General features: G+C 51.8%; 3 protein-coding genes across 9 annotated transcripts in view; 1 reads left to right on the forward strand and 2 right to left on the reverse strand.

The window, feature by feature from the left end:
• Positions 1 to 107: 107 nt before the first annotated feature.
• Positions 108 to 7,488, reverse strand: LOC138764801 (NUT family member 2G-like). Of its 5 annotated transcripts, none has more exons than XM_069941102.1 (7): positions 7,383 to 7,488; positions 6,301 to 6,864; positions 3,803 to 3,931; positions 3,410 to 3,543; positions 2,424 to 2,674; positions 1,940 to 2,056; positions 108 to 1,341 (listed from the first exon to the last, which is right to left on the reverse strand). In XM_069941102.1, exons 2-7 carry the CDS (start codon positions 6,852 to 6,854, stop codon positions 172 to 174), a joined length of 2,355 nt encoding a protein of 784 aa, XP_069797203.1. In that variant the 5' UTR covers positions 6,855 to 6,864; positions 7,383 to 7,488; the 3' UTR covers positions 108 to 171. The 5 variants fall into 5 exon arrangements, with proteins under 5 accessions (XP_069797203.1, XP_069797201.1, XP_069797202.1 ...); XM_069941100.1 differs by lacking the exon at positions 7,383 to 7,488 and adding an exon at positions 7,292 to 7,376; XM_069941101.1 differs by lacking the exon at positions 7,383 to 7,488 and adding an exon at positions 7,287 to 7,376.
• Positions 7,489 to 13,290: 5,802 nt separating this feature from the next.
• Positions 13,291 to 14,888, reverse strand: nop10 (NOP10 ribonucleoprotein homolog (yeast)). Its single transcript, XM_069941108.1, has 2 exons — positions 14,759 to 14,888; positions 13,291 to 13,611 (listed from the first exon to the last, which is right to left on the reverse strand). The coding sequence occupies exons 1-2, from the start codon at positions 14,810 to 14,812 to the stop codon at positions 13,471 to 13,473; spliced, it is 195 nt and encodes a 64-aa protein (XP_069797209.1). The 5' UTR covers positions 14,813 to 14,888; the 3' UTR covers positions 13,291 to 13,470.
• Positions 14,889 to 15,088: 200 nt separating this feature from the next.
• The window catches only part of LOC138764802 (solute carrier family 12 member 6-like), a 35,424-nt gene continuing 30,432 nt past the window's right edge, over positions 15,089 to 20,080 (forward strand). For 2 of the 3 annotated variants that reach the window (XM_069941104.1, XM_069941106.1), the window contains exons 1-3: positions 15,089 to 15,789; positions 19,587 to 19,631; positions 19,927 to 20,015. In XM_069941104.1, the coding sequence (XP_069797205.1) occupies positions 15,606 to 15,789; positions 19,587 to 19,631; positions 19,927 to 20,015 (318 nt within the window). In that variant the 5' untranslated portion in view covers positions 15,089 to 15,605. The remainder of the gene's footprint in view (positions 15,790 to 19,586; positions 19,632 to 19,926; positions 20,016 to 20,080) is intronic. The other variant, XM_069941105.1, reaches the window with a different exon arrangement.

Here is a 20,080-nt window from a genome sequence, read left to right on the forward strand (position 1 = left end):
ATGTGTGTGTCTGTGTGTGTGTAAGAATGTGTGAGAGAGAGTGTGTGTGTGTGTGAGCGAGTGTGGTGTGAGTGAATGAGGATGGTGTACAGACAAACACTGGAGCCTTTTCCTTGATGAATGCTTTATTTACCAATGGATTTGCTCTGGTTTCCTGGATCTTCCTCATTTTCACCTTGTCCTCTTGCTCCTGCGAACAGCTCTCCCTTGGGCTCTCCTTTTCTCTCCCCTCGCCCCCATCCTGGTAGAGGGCAAGTTGGGGCCTATCCCAACCTGCTGGGGCAACTTGGGCTTGCGCAAGCCTTGGCGTCCAGCCTGGTGCTGTGGGGCATTGCAGCAAGGTTTGTCCTCTGGCCTCTGGGATCCCTTGCCCTGCACACTCCCTTGCTCGGGGACCTGCATGTCAAACCCTTGCACCAGTGGGTAAACCCGGCTCGGGGCTTCAGCCCTTGGCATATAGGCAGGGGCCAAATGCTTGTTTGGGGCCTGATTCCCAGCCTTCATTTGGGCATGGTCACAAGCTGGCACCTTGCTTTGGGTCTGATTCTCAGTGGAGGCAAATCTTTGGGTCTGAGCATCAGTTGAGGCCTTGCTTTGAGCCTGATCCCCAGTTGGGGCGCTGCTTTGGTTCTGATTCCCGGTTTGGGCCCTGCTTTGGGTCTGATGCCCATTTTGGGCCCTGCTTTGGTTCTGATCCCCTGTTGGGGCCCTGCTTTGATTCTGATCCTCAGTTGGGGCCTTGCTTTGGTTCTCATTCCCGTTTGGGGCCCTGCTTTGGTTCTGATTCTCGGTTGGGACCCTGCTTTGGTTCTGATCCACAATTGGGGCCCTACTTTGGGTCTGATCCCCAGTTGAATCCCTGCTTTGGCTCTGAACAGTAGACAAAGCCCTATCATTGGCTGAAAAGTTGGCCTCCCTTTCCTTCTGGCAAGACACCAGCCTCTTGCCATTGACTGGCCCTAGTGTCCCAGGTTGTTGGTCACCCCTGACAACAGGGCCATAGATATGAGGCTTGGGTGTTTGCGGGGAAAGAGGGTGAAGCTGAGGCTTCCCCTGGAAGGATCTTGGGGGCAGCTCCGTCAGGAGGGGTTGGCGTGAGGGTAGGGGAGAGCAGGCCAGGCCTAGTGAAGCCTCGGCTTCCCCTGCGGAGGCAGGAGAATCGTCATGGGCAGACTGCAGAGCCAGGAGCTGGAGGCGGCTGGAGTAAGGGCACTCCTGCTCAACAGGTTGGGCTACGAGGCTAGAGAGGGGCTCAATTTTCTCTGGTGTGAGGGAGGATTGGAGATTTGAGGGACCCGAGATCTGGGCAATGGGAGCCTGTGCTGAACCTGCACCATCGAGCTGTAAAGAGGGGAGTGAGCAAGTGGAGGGATCAGAGAGTGGCAGAACCCTCCCTCCCTGTTCCCTTTGCTCACAGCCTCCCTTGATCTCCTCTTCCACTGCCCACCCACCCATCAGTCCCAACACCTTCCTTCCTTTTCTCCACATTCTTACTCTCCCTTCATCCACGTTGACACATTTATCATCATCTGATTACACCAATTACAACCCGATGAAACTGCATTCATAGGCATACACCACCCATACGGACAAACAATCCCTATGCATGACAAGTCTTCCTATATGCACATAAATAAATAAATATTTCTTTCCACATGAGAGCCTCAGGTGGTTAGTGTGAACAGTTCCTTTGATCACTTGGCATTCTCATTGGCAAAACCTACCCGATCCCCTCGTTCAACCACCCTCCATCTGTCCCCTCCCGCTCTCCACCACTCTCAGCCCCTCTCCGCCTCTCTTGCTCTCTCTCCTCTCCCCTTCCTTCCCTACTCTCTCACCCTTTCTCCCCACACTCTCCCCCACTTTCACCTCTTCTCTCCCCTCTCTTTTTCCACACATCTCGCCACCCCTCTCTCTGCCCCTTTCCCTTCCCCCTCACCTCAGCTTGGGAGAGATGGTCTTGGGTCTGAAGCTCCTGCAGCAGTTGGGACATGTCCAGAATCCCACTGGGGGAGAGAAGGTCCATTAGGAAGTGTGGATGGATGATGGTTTCTGTCTGACAGAGGGGATACAGAGAGCGGGAGAGGGAGGGGAAGACAGGAGAGTGAAAGAGAGAGGGGAGAGAGAAAGAGAGAGTTAGCTTCCTTTGAACCCTGTGACCCATTGACTGCCCAGTAATAATCCTGGTTAACCCCAATTAATCCCCAGCGAACCGCTAACCAACACCCAGGTGACACCACTTACCTTGAATGCATTTCATTGTCCCATGAGGTGCATGGTTGACCTCCAGTGACCCAGACCTGACCAGGTGATGTCCCAGTAACTCTGGTTGACCCCCTATGACCCATGGGATCCATGATGGACCCTCAGAGACCCCTGATCAATCCCTATGTGGACCCCATTGACTCCTAGTGTCTCCCTACCTTGACGATGAAGGAGTTGTTGCTGCAGAGTTCGTCAATGTAGTGGAGGAGCTCAGAGTCGTACTCCTCAGAAGGTTCTGGAAGGTTCTGGGGGTGGTCCTGCCCCAGGCTCTCCATCACCTTGATGTACTGATCCACTGCCTCCGGGGGGATGGTCTGGTCCTGGGCCTTCCCCCCACACACGGGGGGTTTGCTCTGCTGAAGGCATTGCTGGGATCTTCCTGTGCCTCTGGCCATCCTTCCTCCAAGGTCTGGAGGGGAAGGTGAAGGTGGGGAATCACAAGTTGGGGGGGATTCCACACCCAAATACAACCCCGACCACATCCACAGCCAACCACATCCAGTCCCCAACACATCTAGTCCCAACCACATTCAAACCTGACCACATCCAGTCCCAACCACATCGAAGCCTACCCATCCCAACACATACCCCAACCCAACAGAACACTCCATTTCAACAAATATAACCCAACACCCCCATCGAACACATACCCATCTGCATTCAACCCAAACAACATCCCAATCCAACACATCCCCATCCCAACACAACCACTGCCCACTCCCAGCTCCATCTCAAACCACAAAGCAGCCCATCCCATCACCACCCCCTGGGGACCAATCAATCATTAAAGTCCATGGGTCAGGGCCAGGATATTAGTGTCAGGTTCAGAATCTTTGGGTAAGGGTTCATGGATTGGGGTCAGGGTTAATGTATCAAGGGTGTGTGTCAGGGTTCATGGGTTGGGGTCAAAGTCTGTAGGTCAGAGTTCATGGGTTGGTGTTAGGGTCTGTAGGTCAGGGTTCATGAGTTGAGGTAAGGGCTGTATGTCAGGAAACATGTTGGGGTCAGGGTCTGTGGATCAGGGTCCATGGTTTGGGGTCAGGATCCATGAGTTTGGTTCAGGGTACATGGGTCCAGTTGATGGTATGAAGTTGGCAGGTCATGTTTTTCAGTCAGTTGTCAGGGTTTGTGACCCCATCCCTACCAGCCAGCATCTCATTGACTGGTTTGCGAGTGGTCCCAGACTCTAGCAGGATCTCAGCGGAGAGATCGGTGTGTCCGGACATGGAATCCACGGGAGAACGCTGAGCAATCTCCTCCTGCTCAAACTCCATGAACCTGGGGGAGGGAGAATGGGCTCAGAATTACTGTCCCAGCAGTGACCAGCAGAGACTCCCAGCAGTCTAATGACTTCCAACAGACTATCCCCTCTTAACAGAGATCAGTGCCTCCCAGCAGCATGCCAGCAGAAACTTTGCTCCCAGTAGAGACTCGTGACTCCCAGTAGAGACAGTCACCTCCCAACAAACCCCAGCTCTGACCCAGCAGATTTTCCAGCAGTGACCCTGCAGACACCAGCAGCTCCCTCCACACTCACTTCTCCGCCATCTCATAGTAGATCATCCGGTCGAAGTTGCTGAGCTTCTGCCACTCCTGGACAGCAAGAGAGACCCTCTCTTCTGTCCGCAGCTCTGGACGGACCTGGGAGAGGGAGCGCAGGACTGGGCTGTGGGGAGAGGGGAGGGGGTCACACCCTTTGAGAGCACCATCCTGTCTCATTTTGTCCCACACACACTCCAGGGGTCACTCACAGAGTGAAGCTCTACACTATCATACACGTACAAGTGCATGCACACACACTCACCTGGGATCAGTCTCAGAGTGAAGGTCTCTTTACAACCATCCTGTCATGCACACACACATCTTGACCCCTTCCTGTGGCAGCTTGTCCAATACACCCACCACACTCTGTGTGAAGATGGTGTCCCTCAGGTCCCCTCTAAATCTTTGCCTTCTTACTTTAAATCAGGGCCCTCTGATTTTAGGCTTCTCAACCCTGGGAAGTCACCTTGCTCACTCCCCTTGCGAGTTTATAAACATCCAGAAGGTCCCCCCTCAGTCTCCAACACTCCAATGAGAAAAGTCCCTGCCGATACAGCCTCTCCTTGTACCTCGAGCCCCCTAATCCCATGGAATATTTTCTACCCCACCTCCAGCTCAATCCTGCAGCCAGGTAACCAGAGCCACCCACTATACTTCAAGTGTGCTCTCACCCATGTCTTGTATGTTGTAACAGGACATCCCCACTCCTGGTCTCAGTACCTCAACTGATGAAGGCAAGTGTGGTCCAACACCTCCTTCACCACCCTGTCCACCCGTGTCTCCACTTTCAATTCAGAGTGGACCAGGCCCATCAGCCCCAGGAACAAGGTGCTGGCTGTACACCTTATCTAACCCCTCACAATTTTGTATACCTCCACTAAGTCACTGATGTACGTGGATTGCGGAAGATTGCATGGCATCCCTGTCTGGAACCTATCCAGAGGTCGCGCCACCCATTAGTGCACATCTTACCACTGGGTCATTTGAATGATTTAGCATCATTACTGGCCAGACGCCCACCCACCTAAGAACTGTATAAACTCTAGCACGTGCAACAGTTTGCTCTCTCTGCCTCTTGATTTAAGCCACGGACATTGACCCTCCCCCAATTAAACACTTTCCGATTTTGTCTACTCCTATCCTAGTGGTGAGGGAGTTGTGGTCACTGTCACCAAAATCTTCCTCTTTCAAGAAGTCTGTTACCTGACCAGGTTCTTTACCCAGTACTAGATCCAGTATGCCCTCTCCTCCAGTTGGTTTGATCACATACTGTGTCAGGAATCCTTCTTTGGATACCCCTGACAAATTCTGCTCCATCTGAACGTTTTGCACTCCGGAGGTGCCAGAAGTTGAAGTCTCCTGTGAAACAACCCTATTATTTTTGCACCTTTCTAAAATCTGCCTAATTATCTGGACCTCAGTGTCCTGATGGTTATTTGGTTGCTCCCAGTAGAGTGATTGCTCCCTTCCTGTTTCTGATTTCCATCCACACTGATTCAGCAGATGATTCCATCACAATGCCTTCCTGAGTCAAACACCTTCTGAATGTCCATGTTGACAACATCAACCATACTGCCCTCATCAGTCCTCCTGAGTTCGCTCCTCAAAATAAAACTCAATCAAGATCTGCCCCACATCCCTCCAGGAACAAAGATGTCCGAGATGTGGGTGAGACCACACAGAGGATTGCGGCCAGTTCTGGTCGCCCAGCTGTAGGAAGCATGTCGTTGAGCTGGGGAAGATTCCCTGGGACTTCATAGGCTGGAGTTGTACAGAAGGGGCTGGACAGGCCGGGATTTTTCTCCCAGGTAAATGACTGAGGTGGACAAATGGGCCTGCAAGGAGTTGGGTTGAAAGGTTTTGCTTTCCCGGAAAACTCAACTGGCATCAAAGGGGAATAATAGGGTTTAGAAGGCATCAGAGGGGTAAGTTTTTGTCTACTCAGAGTGGCTGAGATCCAGAACTCACTGCCAGAGGAGAAGGTGGAGTCATCCATCAACAGTCACTATGGTTCAAGGGGAATTTAGGCAGGTGGAGGTGAATGGTACAGGGTGGGGTTCATAGGGAGTGAACAGGAAGGGATGATGCACATGATGCATGTGCATGGGGGGAGTGAACTGGAAGGGGTCCATGGGGGCTGTGGATGGGAAGACTGAAGGGGATGGTTTGGAGTCTATGGGGAGTATACGGGCCTGGGTGGGGTCTAGCAGAGGGAGTGAACGGGAAGGGGCGGGGTCCAGCCTGTGGGGAGTGTGGATGCAAAGAGGAGGGGTCCCTGGAGAGTGAACAAAAGGGGTGGGGTCTGTGGGGAGTAAATGGGAAGGAATGCAGTACCTGGGGAATAAATAGGAAGGGGTGGAGTCCGGTCCATGGGGAGAGTGGATGGGAAAGGATGGGGTCAGGGGGAGCAAATGGGAAGTGGTGGAGTCCATGGAGGAGTGTGGGCTCTGTGGGGAGAGAAGATTTAGGGGTCAAACTGTCCATTGTTCTTACATGAAAAAGCAGGCCAGGGCCTCATTGTCGGGGGTCCAGGGGTAGTGGGGTCTTGCCAGCCCCTTGTACTGCTGCCACCGGCAGAAATTGTTGTAGACCCCTCGGGAGTAGCCACTGGGGAGGGGTCCCTTCAGGCCTCCGCCAGCCGGTGGGCCACTCAGGACTAGAGGTCCGGAGGGGGCGGGAGAGGGAAAACTTGGCCCCCTCCAGGGAGGCATTGCCTGGCCAGGGTCTGAACCTCTGGCTGGGTGGCCCTCTTTGTGGAGGAGGAGGCCGGGTGTCCGGGAAACCAGGACCCCCTTGGAGGAGGCAAGGCGGCAGAAGTTGAGGCAGGGGACCAGGCCCAAGCTCAGCACCTTGCAGCTATGTGCGGCCCTCACCCAGGTGAGGCAGGGGGAAGTCAGCAGCAGGGTCCTGGCCCCAGGGTCTGAAGGGCGGGGCAGGGCCACCTTCGGTGGCCGAGCTTGCTCCAGGGAAAGGAGGGTCAGCTGAGGGGTGCCTTGGGGTCTCTCGCCCACTGGTGGGGGCACTGGTCCAGCCCTTGAAGCTTCCATGGATGGTCACCTGTGGAAGAAGGAGCAGAGGGGTCAGATCAACCCACACCCCTGTCCTGAACCAGAGCCCACCTCCCCTCCCCAACCCACAAAGCATCCACCCACACCATTCCAAACTAGAGACCCTTCTGCCTTCTCTCCCCGTCCTCCTCTCTCATCTATTTTCCTCCCTCCCCTTTTCCCCCCTTCCGAACCCTTTTTTCCACACACCAACGGCTCTCCTGCCACTCCACTCTCCCTCACGTCCTCTTCTCCTTCACCACCCCCATTCACTCATCCCCCCTCTTTCCTCTTCCCCTTACCCGCCCTTTTGCCGCCTACCCCTCTCTCTCCGCTCCTCTTTCACTCCATCCCCTCCCTCCCTCTCCCCTCCACTGTCTCCCCTTTCCCTCTCTCCCCACCTATAACCCAGAAGACCAAACCTCACCGTACTTTACCAAGTCTCTGAGCCCGCTCTCTGCCCTGGTTTCCCATTCCCTGGCACACACTGCCCGCTCTACACCCGTCTCCCCGCTTCCTCTCCCTTACTCGTGATCCCGGTTCTACTGTCTGGCTTCTTCGCGAGCCCGGAACGGGCTGTTTAAAAAAAAACACTACACGCGGGATCGGGGAGAAGGTGGGGAAGGGATGTCTCGTGTAGGGAGGAGGCGAGAGAAGGAGGGGATGTAGGGAGGAAGGAGGGGGAGAGAAGGAAGGAGAATAGGGAGGGGGGAGAGGGAAGGAAGGGATGTATGGATGGGGATGAGAGGAGGGGGTGTATGGAGGAGGGGAGGGAAGGAGGGGGTGTAGGGAGGAGCGGGATGGAAGGGTTGTAAGGGGGAGAGGGAAGGGGGTGTAGGGAGGGGGAGATGGAAGGATGAGGTTTGGGGAGGGGAGAGGGAAGGAGGGGAAAGGAAGGGGTGTAGGGAGGGGAGAAGGAAGGAGGGGTTGTAGGAAGAAAGAGAGGAAAGGAAGGGGTGTAGGGCAGAGAGTGAAGAAAGGGGGAGAAGTGGGGCAGAAAGGGAAGAGGTGGCGACAGAAGGAGAGTGGTGGGGAGGGAATGGTAGAAAGAAGAGTCATAAGGAGGAAAGTGCTGGGGAGGGAGGGTGAGAGCAGAGGAGAGGGAGGGGGAGTGGTGGAGAGGGAGGGGGAGAGAGGAAGGTGTGAGGTGGGGATGGATAGAGAGTTGGGAAGGGAGGGAGAGTGTAAGGAAGGAAGGGGGAGAGCAGTGGGGAGGGAACCTAGAGAGACATGGGGTGGGAGGAGATGGGGAGAGAGGGGAAGGTTCAGGGGGAGAAGAGGGGGAGAAAGGGGATGTGACAGCAGAAGGGGTGGAGAGAATGGGAGTGGGGAGAAAAGGAGAGGGGTAGGGAGGGGAAGTGAGTGGGAAGAATGAGTGAAAGGGGAGGAGATAGACGGGGACAGGAGGGAAGTTCTGACAGTTCACGGAAGTTTGATCCCTCGACCCCTCTCCCTCTTAATCATCCCAGTCCCAGACTCCCTCTGAATGTTCACATCTCCTTATGAACCTTTCCCGTCCCCCTCTGAACCTTCCCTGACCCCCTCTGAACCTTCCCTGTCCCCCTCTGAACCTTCCCTGTCCCCCTCTGAACCTTATCGGTCTCCCTCCGAAACTTCACCATCCCCCTCTGAACCTTCCTCGTCCACTTCTGAACCTTCCCCGTCTCCCTCCGAACCTATCCAGTCCCTCTCTGAACATTCCCCACCCCCCTCTGAACCTTATTGGTCTCCCTCCGAGACTTCACCGTCCCCCTCTGAACCTTCATTGTCCACTTCTGAACCTTCCCCATCTCCTTCTGAATCTATCCAGTCCTCCTCTGAACATTCCCCGCCCCCCTCTGAACCTTCCCCACCTCTCTCTGAATGTTCCCCGTCCCCCTCTGAACCTGATCTGTCTCCCTCTGAACTTTCCCATCCCCGCCTGAATCTTCCCCATCCCCCTATGAATCTTCTCTCTCCCACTCTGAACCTTCCCCATCTCCCTCTGAACCTTCCCATCTCCCTCTGAACCTTCCCCATCTTCCTCTGAACATTCCCCGTCCCCCTTTGAACCTGATCCGTCTCCCTCTGAACCTTCCCCGTCCCCCTCTCAACCGTCCCGTCTCCCTCTGAACCTTCCCCATCCCCCTATGAATCTTCTCTCTCCCCCTCTGAACCTTCCCCATCTCCCTCTGAACCTTCCCCATCTCCCTCTGAACCTTCCCTGTCACTCTCTGAATCTTCTCTCCCTCTCTGAATCTTCCCGATCTTCCTCTGAACCTTCTCTCTCCCCCTCTGAACCTTCCCCATCTCCCTCTGAACCTTCCCCATCCCCCTCTGAATCTTCCCCATTGGCCTCTGAACTTCCCCCATCTCTCTCTGAACCCTCCCCGTCACCATTTGAATCTTCTCTCTCCCCCTCTGATCCTTTCCCTTTCTCCGTCGCCATCTCTCCCTGAATCTTCCCTATCCCTGGACCCATCTTCCTCTGAATATTCCCCACTATTCACTGTGTCAGAACTGAGTGCCATGGACTTAAATGGGACAGAATTCTCTGTATATCTGGAGCCAGACTAAATCAGAGCACTGTGCAGTTACTGTCTTTAACAAGGAGAAACTGAAGTTAAATGTGTTGATATTTCAGTGGAGTAAAGGGAATTACAGAGGCAAGGAGAGGAAATGGCCAAAGTGGACTGGATCAGGCAGCTGGGCGAACGGCAAATCAGCAATAGATGAGGTTTCTGCAAGAAATGGGAAGGTTCAGGATACCAAATCAGAAAATATTCAAATGGAAAAAATGTCACAACTGTGGCTGACAAGGGAAAGCAAAGAAAACGTGAAAGCAAAAGTGAGGGAACGCAAGGTAGAAAAAATTAGTGAGGAGGGGACTGGGATGTTTTAAAGTCTTGCAAAAGGCAACTAAAGCTGATAAGGAGGGAAAAGATGAAGTTTGAAAGTAGGGTATGATAATATTAGAGGATACAAAAAGCTTCTTCAAGTACATGGAGTAAAAGAGAGGTGACATATATATAGGATCTCTAGAGAATAATGCTGGAGAAATAATAATGGGAGATGAGATGACAGAGGAACTGAAGGAGTATTTTGTATCAGTCTTCACTGTGGAAGACATTGGCAGCATGCTGGATGCCCAATGGTCTTAGGGAAGGGAATTGTTACTATCACAAGGTGCTCATGAAGCTGAAAGATCCAAGGGTAGATAAATCTCCCAGACCAGATGGATTGCACCCTCAGGTTCTGAGTTAGCAGTAGAGATTATGGAGGCACTGGAAATGGTCTTTAAGGAATCAATGGATTCTGGCATGGATCCAGAGGACTTGAAAATTATAAATATCACTCCACTATTCAAGAAGGGAGGGAGGCAGCAGAAAGGAAATTCTAGAATAGTTAGCCTGATGTCAGAAGATGCTGGAGCAGATGGACAAGGATGAGGCTACGGAGTACTTGGAGACACACACACCACAAGATAGGCCAAATCCAGTATGTTTTCCTTAGGGAAAATCTTATTTGACATACCTGTTGGAATTCCTTGAATAAGTGACAAGCAGGATAGATAAATGATGTGGTGTATTTGGATTTTCAAGTTTATTGTTATCTGGTTGCACAAGTGCAACCCATCAAAACAACGTTCTCCGGTCCTTGGTGCAAATCAGACACACAACCGGAGTCAACACACATACAGACAAACAATACATATGCAGGACAAGTGTTCAAATAAATATTGTTTCATGAATATGAAACTCTCAGAGTGTGAGTGTGAGCAGTTCCTTTGGTCGTTCAGCATTCCCGCTGCCCGTGGGAAGAAGCTGTTCATCAGCCAGGTGGCGCTGCCTATGATCCTCCTGAATCTCTTTCCCTGACAAGAGCAGCTGAACGATGCTGTGTGCAGGGTGAAGAGGTCCTCAATGATTTTGCTTGTCCTCTTCAGATGACGATTCTGGTAGATTATGCCAATGGGGGAAAGGGCACTTTCCTCTCTGATCCTCTTTGCTCCTCTTACCATCCTGTGGATTGACCTGCGGTTCATTTCTCTGCAGCAACCGTACCATGCTGTGATGCAGATGGTCAGGACTTTGGCAAAGTGCTGCACATGAGGGTACTTAACAAGAGTTCAGGAAACATTAGCATGGGTGGTGCTTTTGCTGATTGGCAGGAAGGAAAGTTGGAAAACAAGGATCATATTTTTGTGGGCTGCTGGCTACTAGTGGTGTTCCACTGGGGTCAGTGTTAGGTCCAATTTTTATGCTGTATAACAATTTAGAGAATGGAATTAATGACTGTAGCCAAATTTGCAGATGATACAAAGATAGGTGGAGCTAGTGTTGAGGATCCAAGGAAGCTGTAGTAGGACTTAGACAGATTAGGAGAATGGGCTCAGCGGTGGCAAATAAATTTCAATCTCTGAAAGTGCACGGTCATGGACTTCGGTAGAAAACTAAATGGGTAAACTATTTCTAAATGGGGAGAAAACTGAAAGTTTCCAGATACAAAGGGACCTGAGAATCCTTGTGCAGGATATCCTGCAGGTTGAGTCAGTGGTGAAGAAGGCAAATACAATGCTGGCATTCTTATCAAGGGGAAAAGAATGCAGGGGAACAGAGGGATCTTGGAATAACAGTTCAGCATTCCTTCAAGGTGGATTCTTAATAAATGTATTCCATTAGAAAAAATAACATATAGTTTAAGAAATAATATAACATTATTTGAACAAATATGGGAGCCGTACATGGAATATAATAGAGAAAACCTACCGGGACATCTATCACCTAAAATGACAAAAGGAAAAGAGAATGGAAAGAATTGACTCAGTGGAAGTTTTTGTTCGTTAATGTTGAGTGACAACATTGTTTGATGGGTTTGATGTATCTTGGACTCGGAGTTTTGATTGGATGGAGGGGGAGAGAAAACGACACTATATATTTGAAAGGAGAAATGTGTATATCTTGAATAATGTGATCTATAGTGTGAAAAAAAGAAAAAAAAAGAAAAAAAAAGGTGGATTCTTATGTAGATAGGGTGGTGAAGAAGGTTTTTGGTATGTTAGCCTTTATAAATCATAGCATAAAATATAGGAGCTGGGGGGTGATGTTGAGACTGTTTAAGGCAATAGTGAGGTCAGGTTTGGAGTACTGTGTGCAGTTCTGGTCTCCAAATTAAAGGAAGGATATAAATAAGGTAGAGAGGGTGCAAAGGTTTATGAAAATGTTGCTTGGATTGCAGTATCCTGAATACGGAGAAAGATTGAGTTGACTAGGTCTTTATTCATTGGAGCGTAGGTTGAGAGGGGATTTGATAGAGGTATTTAAAATTATGAAGGGGATAGAGTGGATGTGAATAGGCTCTTTCCCCTGAGGGTAGGGGAGATTGGAACAAGGGGTCATAAGTTGTGGGATAGGGAGAAAAACTTTAGGATGCTTTTTCACTCAGAGTGGTGGCTGAGTGGAATGATTTTCCAGAAGAGGTAGTTGTGGCAGGATCAATTCTGTCATTTAAGAGGTTAGATGAGTACATGTTTGGAGTGGGTAGGTGGAACTAGTGGATTTTTCACATAGATCGGTGCCGACTAGAAAGGCCAATATGGCCTGTTTCTGTAACTGTCAATTGTTATATGTGATGCTGAGGATTTATAAGACACTGGTGAGACCTCATTTGGAGTATAGTGAGCAGTTTTGAGCTTCTCATTTTAGAAAGGATGTGCTGACTTTGGAGAGGGTTCAGAGGAGGTTCATAAGGATGATTCTGGGAATAAAAGGTTGATCATATGGGGAACGTTTGACAGCTCTTGGGCTGTATTCTTTACAATTTCGGAGAATAAACGGGCATTCGCATTGAAACATTTTGAATGTTGAAAGATATGGACAGAGTAGATGTTGAAAGGTTGTTTCCCACGATGGGCAAGTCTCGGAAAAAAGGGCACAACTTCACAATTGAAGGCTGTCATTTGGAACAGAGATGCAGAGAAATTTCTTTAGAGAGAGGGCGGTGAATCTGTGGAATCTGTAGCCACAGGCGATTGTGGAGTTCAAGTCTTTGGGTGTATTTAAGACAGAAATTGATAGGTTCTTGAGTAACAAGGGAATCAAAGGTTATGGGGAGAAGGCTGGGATGTGGGAAAATGGATCAACTCATGATTAAATGGCGAGGCAGACTCAATGGGCTGAATTACTGATTTCTGTTTCAGTGTTTTATGGTCTCCATATCCCTGGGTTTGACCACACTGGGAGCACAGTGCATTGTTCCCAACTCCATACCTGGAGACATAGGCACAGTTCCTGTCTCCGCATTCCAGTCTGACCACACCTGGAGTGCCGTGCATAGTTTGCATCTCTTTATCTCAGGGTCAGATCTCAACAGGAGATCCATGCTCTGTTCCTGTCTCCATATCCCAGGATAAGACCATACAGTACACGACTCACAGACCAGACATGAGCAGTAAATGTAAAGTCAAGTAATCTTTATTAGAGTTAGGGTGATGGGTGTCTCGCCAAATTATCACATGGGGGAAGGTCCATCCATCCTTGCTCATAACAATGAATTCTGATTCTCCAATTCTCGTCCCTCTGGGCATGGATAGGCGAAGCTGGCAGTCAGTCTGGTCTGGAGGTCACAGGGTCAGCAGTCAAAGGGTGGGAGGTGGGCACTGAGTCAGCAGAACGTTGAATCGTTTCTTCAGTGTGACCCGGTGTCGGGAGTACTTGTCATCTGGGGAGAAGCGGGCAGGGTGTGCAGAGGGGGTTGGTCTGTTCATGGGATCCACCTTCTGTGTGTGGGCAGAGAAGGGGGTAGAGAGAGGAAAGTGAGAAGAGAGAGATTGAGGGTGGGAGAGAGGGTTGGTGGAGAGAGAGATGGGTAGAGATAGGGAGTAGAGAGAGAGAGAAAGAGGGTAGAAGCAGCAGAGAGAGGGAGTTGAGATAAGGTGCATAAAGGGGGAAGAATTGGAGAAAGGAGAGGAAGAAGTGGGGAGAAAAAGTGAACAGAGAACAGGGTGGAGAGAGAAAGGAGAGAGAAGGGTGGTTAGAATACTATGAAAATGTACCCAATATCATTCTCTCCCATTATCCTGAACTTGACCTCTGAATCCCTTCACCCGATTCTGAACCACATCACCCTCATCTCCCATCCACCTCAACCTCTGAACCTTGTCACCCATGACCCCCGAACCCTGTCAGCTTCTGAACTCTCACCTCTCAAATTTTGGGATTTGAGAGCTTATTTCCCCAACCCTGACTGGACCTCCAGCCTAATGGATATGACCCCTGACCTTCAGCTCCCTCGTTCTAACTGCTGACCTTCAGCCGAGCTCTGAACCCTGATCTCCAGCTATTGGTCTAATCCCTTACTCACAGTCCATTGCCATTAACCCTTGCCCTCCAGCTCAGCTCCAAGGACTTGACCTGCCAGACTGAGAACAACCGCACCCTCCAACAGGATGGTATTAACATCGACCAGTTTCGTTGGACCCCTACCCCCCACCGATCTTTCCCCATGCCTCCTGCCCTCCAGCTCTGCCTCATCCTTTTTCCCTTTGTCTCCTTTCAGAGCCAAAATCAATTCTCACCTTTCCTCTCTCTTATCATATCCAGTAAACACCTTTTGTCTGTGGTCTGCACTCCTCCCCAGGCTTTGAATACAGATGCCAGTCTCTTTTTCACGTAGCTTGAGGAAGGACTCAGACCCGAAACGACGGTTATAAATCTTTACCTGCGAGACCTGCTGAGGTCCTCCAGCATTTCTGTGTTTTTAACTACAATCACAGCGCCTAGAGACTTTCGTGTTTCACTGATCCCAGCTTCCTGCCATTCACCCTGACCTGCAGCCTATGGATCTGCCCCGGTACCCTCGGGCTGACCCCTGACCAGTTCCCTGGCTTTGACCCCTGACCCCAGAACCCTGGGGCTGAGCCTTACCTTCAGGGTGTAAACCCGATCCCCGTTCGAGTCCAGATAGAAATGCAGGAACATCGCGACAGCTCCCCGAACTCAACACGCACGGTCAACACTTGCAGGAAACTGCACGCGCGTAACTTCCGCTACTTGCGTCACTGTAAAGTTATCTATCCAGCGGGATAGGAGGGGGGGGGGGGGGGGAAGTGTGGGCAAAGCAGCGCTTGCGCAATGCCGTCTCGGCTCCGACTGCCGTGGTGGGGAGATCTGCTCCTGCGCAGTGCAGACTCAGCAGAGAGCGCGCCCCTCAAGTGCGGTGAGAAGAGCAGCGCCTGCGCAGTGCAGTTCCGGCACTGACAGCCCCAGTGGAGAGAGGGCGCGTGCGCAGTGTGATCCCGGTTCTGACAGCCGCGGCGGGCGGGCGCGCGCCAAAGCAGCCCAGCGCCACCATCCCCTATCGGAGCCGATTAGTTAGCGATTATCTACCTCTACTCGTCTCCCTATAGCGGGACCCGGCTAGGCGGGACTCCGGCCGTCCATAATTGGCCGATTGTCGTGATTTACGGTCCGGGTATCGGTTTGTAATCGGCAACCCGGGCAATGCAGGCTGGGCCGAGCCACCGACTCCCGCCCCCTGCCCTTTGCACCGATTCGCCGGCCACCGATCGCGCCACGTATCGGAAACTAATCAGCTGCCGATCAGGGCACTAATCGGCCGCTACTCGCGCAGGAACCTTGAACCTTCATGGGATAGTATTCAGGCAGTAGGCGGTCATCCATCCTGCCGCCAATCGGGTCACTAATCGATTGTAGTAATCGGCTACCAATCGGATATCAGTCGGCCCGCGAATCAGGCACCAACCGGCGAGCCATGTCAGTGCGGTTTACAGTGACGCCGACTCGCGCCGAGGACGTGCTGGGATTGGGTGGCGGGGATGGTGAGCCCGGTGGAGACTCCGTTGATCGGACGCAGGACGGAGAGGGGGTGTTGACGGCAACGCCGGCGGTCGGAGACTTGGGGCAGAAGGCCAGCAGTGGAGAGCACGCGGCAGAGGGTGAGCGGATTAAACACTGCGGGATGTGGGCAAAGGTCTGGGTCACCGGGGTGCCAGTGAGTTTCTGAGGCACAGGAGTGCAAGGTTAGGGGTTCAGGGACTCCGGGTCATGAACGTCGGGGCCGTCCGGGTTGGGGGATATGAGCAGAGGGTCAGGGATGCAAGGGTCAGAGAACATTGGGGTACAATGGGTGTAAAAAGACACAAAGGTACAACGCTGGGGTACAGTACTGGTGGGGATGGGTCTGTCCCTGTATTACACTGTGGTACAGTACTGGTGGGGATGGGTCTGTCCCTGTATTACACTGGGGTACAGCACTGTTGGGAATGGTCTGTCCCTGTATTACACTGGGGCACAGCACTGGTAGGGATGGGTCAGTCCCTGAATAACACTGTGGTACAGTACTGGTGGGGATGGGTCTGTCCCTGTATTACACTGGTATACAGTACTGGTGGGGATGGGTCTGTCCCTGTATTACACTGGGGTACAGCACTAGTGGGGATGGGTCTGTCCCTGTATTACACTGGGGTACAGCACTGGTGGGGATGGGTCTGTCCCTGTATTACACTGGGGTACAGCACTGGTGGGGATGGGTCTGTCCCTGTATTACACTGGGGTACAGCACTGGTAGGGATGGGTCAGTCCCTGAATAACACTGTGGTACAGTACTGGTGGGGATGGGTCTGTCCCTGTATTACACTGGTGTACAGTACTGGTGGGGATGGGTCTGTCCCTGTATTACACTGGGGTACAGCACTGGTGGGGATGGGTCAGTCCCTGAATAACACTGTGGTACAGTACTGGTGGGGATGGGTCTGTCCCTGTATTACACTAGGGTACAGCACTGGTGGGGATGGGTCTGTCCCTGTATTACACTGGGGTACACCACTGGTGGGGATGGGTCTGTCCCTGTATTACACTGGGGTACAGCACTGGTGGGGATGGGTCAGTCCCTGAATAACACTGTGGTACGGTACTGGTGGGGATGGGTCTGTCCCTGTATTACACTGGTGTTCAGTACTGGTGGGGATGGGTCTGTCCCTGTATTACACTGGGGTACAGCACTGGTGGGGATGGGTCTGACCCTGTATAACACTGCGGTACAGTACTGGTGGGGATAGGTCTGTCCCTGTATTACACTGGGGTACAGCACTGGTGGGGATGTGTCTGTCCCTTTATTACACTGGGGTACAGCACTGGTGGGGATGGGACTGTCCCTGTATTACACTGGGGTACAGCACTGGTAGGGATGGGTCAGTCCCTGAATAACACTGTGGTACAGTACTGGTGGGGATGGGTCTGTCCCTGTATTACACTGGGGTACAGCACTGGTAGGGATGGGTCAGTCCCTGAATAACACTGTGGTACAGTACTGGTGGGGATGGGTCTGTCCCTGTATTACACTGGTGTACAGTACTGGTGGGGATGGGTCTGTCCCTGTATTACACTGGGGTACAGCACTGGTGGGGATGGGTCAGTCCCTGAATAACACTGTGGTACAGTACTGGTGGGGATGGGTCTGTCCCTGTATTACACTGTGGTACAGTACTGGTGGGGATGGGTCTGTCCCTGTATTACACTGGGGTACGGCACTGGTGGGGATGGGTCTGTCCCTGTATTACACTGGGGTACAGCACTGGTGGGGATGGGTCTGTCCCTGTATTACACTGGGGTACAGCACTGGTAGGGATGGGTCAGTCCCTGAATAACACTGTGGTACAGTACTGGTGGGGATGTGTCTGTCCCTGTATTACACTGGTGTACAGTACTGGTGGGGATGGGTCAGTCCCTGAATAACACTGTGGTACAAAACTGGTGGGGATGGGTCTGTCCCTGTATTACACTGGGGTACAGCACTGGTAGGGATGGGTCAGTCCCTGAATAACGCTGTGGTACAGTACTGGTGGGGATGGGTCTGTCCCTGTATTACACTGGTGTACAGTACTGGTGGGGATGGGTCTGTCCCTGTATTACACTGGTGTACAGCACTGCTGGGGATGGGTCAGTCCCTGAATAACACTGTGGTACAGTACTGGTGGGGATGGGTCTGTCCCTGTATTACACTGTGGTACAGTACTGGTGGGGATGGGTCTGTCCCTGTATTACACTGGGGTACAGCACTGGTGGGGATGGGTCTGTCCCTGTATTACACTGGGGTACAGCACTGATGGGGATGGGTTTGTCCCTGTATTACACTGGGGTACAGCACTGGTAGGGATGGGTCAGTCCCTGAATAACACTGTGGTACAGTACTGGTGGGGATGGGTCTGTCCCTGTATTACACTGGTGTACAGTACTGGTGGGGATGGGTCTGTCCCTGTATTACACTGGGGTACAGCACTGGTAGGGATGGGTCAGTCCCTGAATAACACTGTGGTACAGTACTGGTGGGGATGGGTCTGTCCCTGTATTACACTGGTGTACAGTACTGGTGGGGATGGGTCTGTCCCTGTATTACACTGGGGTACAGCACTGGTGGGGATGGGTCAGTCCCTGAATAACACTGTGGTACAGTACTGGTGGGGATGGGTCTGTCCCTGTATTACACTGTGGTACAGTACTGGTGGGGATGGGTCTGTCCCTGTATTACACTGGGGTACAGCACTGGTGGGGATGGGTCTGTCCCTGTATTACACTGGGGTACAGCACTGGTGGGGATGGGTCTGTCCCTGTATTACACTGGGGTACAGCACTGGTAGGGATGGGTCAGTCCCTGAATAACACTGTGGTGCAGTACTTGTGGGGATGGGTCTGTCCCTGTATTACACTGGTGTACAGTACTGGTGGGGGTGGGTCAGTCCCTGAATAACACTGTGCTACAGAACTGGTGGGGATGGGTCTGTCCCTGTATTACACTGGGGTACAGCACTGATAGGGATGGGTCAGTCCCTGAATAACACTGTGGTACAGTACTGGTGGGGATGGGTCTGTCCCTGAATTACACTGGTGTACAGTACTGGTGGGGATCGGTCTGTCCCTGTATTACACTGGTGTACAGCACTGGTGGGGATGGGTCAGTCCCTGAATAACACTGTGGTACAGTACTGGTGGGGATGGGTCTGTCCCTGTATTACACTGTGGTACAGTACTGGTGGGGATGGGTCTGTCCCTGTATTACACTGGGGTACAGCACTGTTGGGAATGGTCTGTCCCTGTATTACACTGGGGTACAGCACTGGTAGGGATGGGTCAGTCCCTGAATAACACTGTGGTACAGTACTGGTGGGGATGGGTCTGTCCCTGTATTACACTGGTGTACAGTACTGGTGGGGATGGGTCTGTCCCTGTATTATACTGGGGTACAGCACTGGTGGGGATGGGTCTGACCCTGTATAACACTGCGGTACAGTACTGATGGGGATGGGTCTGTCACTGTATAAAACTGGGGTATAGTACTGGTTGGGATGGGTCTGTCACTGAATAACACCGGGTAGTTAATTTTATCTTTCTATATAGTTTTTTCTCTGGTCAATGTTTATAAATGAACTCACATCCCTTCCTGCTTCTCAATCCACTTCCTTATTCCTAACTGGTTAGTGCACAGATATACCCCTGAGAGAAAGGAACTGAGAGATAGTGTATCCTGAGAGAGAGAGAGATATGGAGAGACAGCGAGACACTGGTCAGTGTTAAGATATTTCCCTGAGAGGGAGATAGAGAGATATTGGTCACTATTCAGATATTCCCTGGGAGAGAGGGATAGAGAGACATTGGTCCATGTACAGATATTCCATTTTAACCAGGATAATTTAGGGATTTCACTTTTCATGTTTCATTATTTTATTTTCTTCTGCAGATCGAAATCAAAGTTTGATTACAGGTGAACACATCAGACTCCTAGGTACTGTCTAATTGGGGATGTGGACGTTGGGAGTGAACAGGAGGGAGTGGGGTCTGTGGGAATGAATGAGAAGGGGAGGGATCTAGGGGCTGTGGACGGGAAGGAGTGGAGTCTGGGGGGTGTAAACGGAAGGAAGTGGGGTCTATGGGGAATGGAAGGGGTGAGGTCTGTGGGAGTGTGGAAAGGGGGAGTAAACCAAAAAGGGTTGGAGTAGTGAGCGGGTAAGGGTGTGGGGATGGAAGTGTACAGGGGAGCGGATTTCCTGCATTCACTACTCTGCAACCTTCTGTCATAGGGGACCACCTGGAGAAGGAACCCCCCATCTTTCCCAGTGATGATTGTGGTGGGTCTGTTTATGAAGATCGGAACTTGGCTCTCTTTGAGGTAACATCAGGAGTTCTTACTCCCGCCAACGACTGCTCTGTTTTGTTTTCTGCGCCTGAGCCAAC

This window comes from Narcine bancroftii, chromosome 5 (genome assembly GCF_036971445.1).
Source record: "Narcine bancroftii isolate sNarBan1 chromosome 5, sNarBan1.hap1, whole genome shotgun sequence".
NCBI lineage: Eukaryota > Metazoa > Chordata > Chondrichthyes > Torpediniformes > Narcinidae > Narcine > Narcine bancroftii.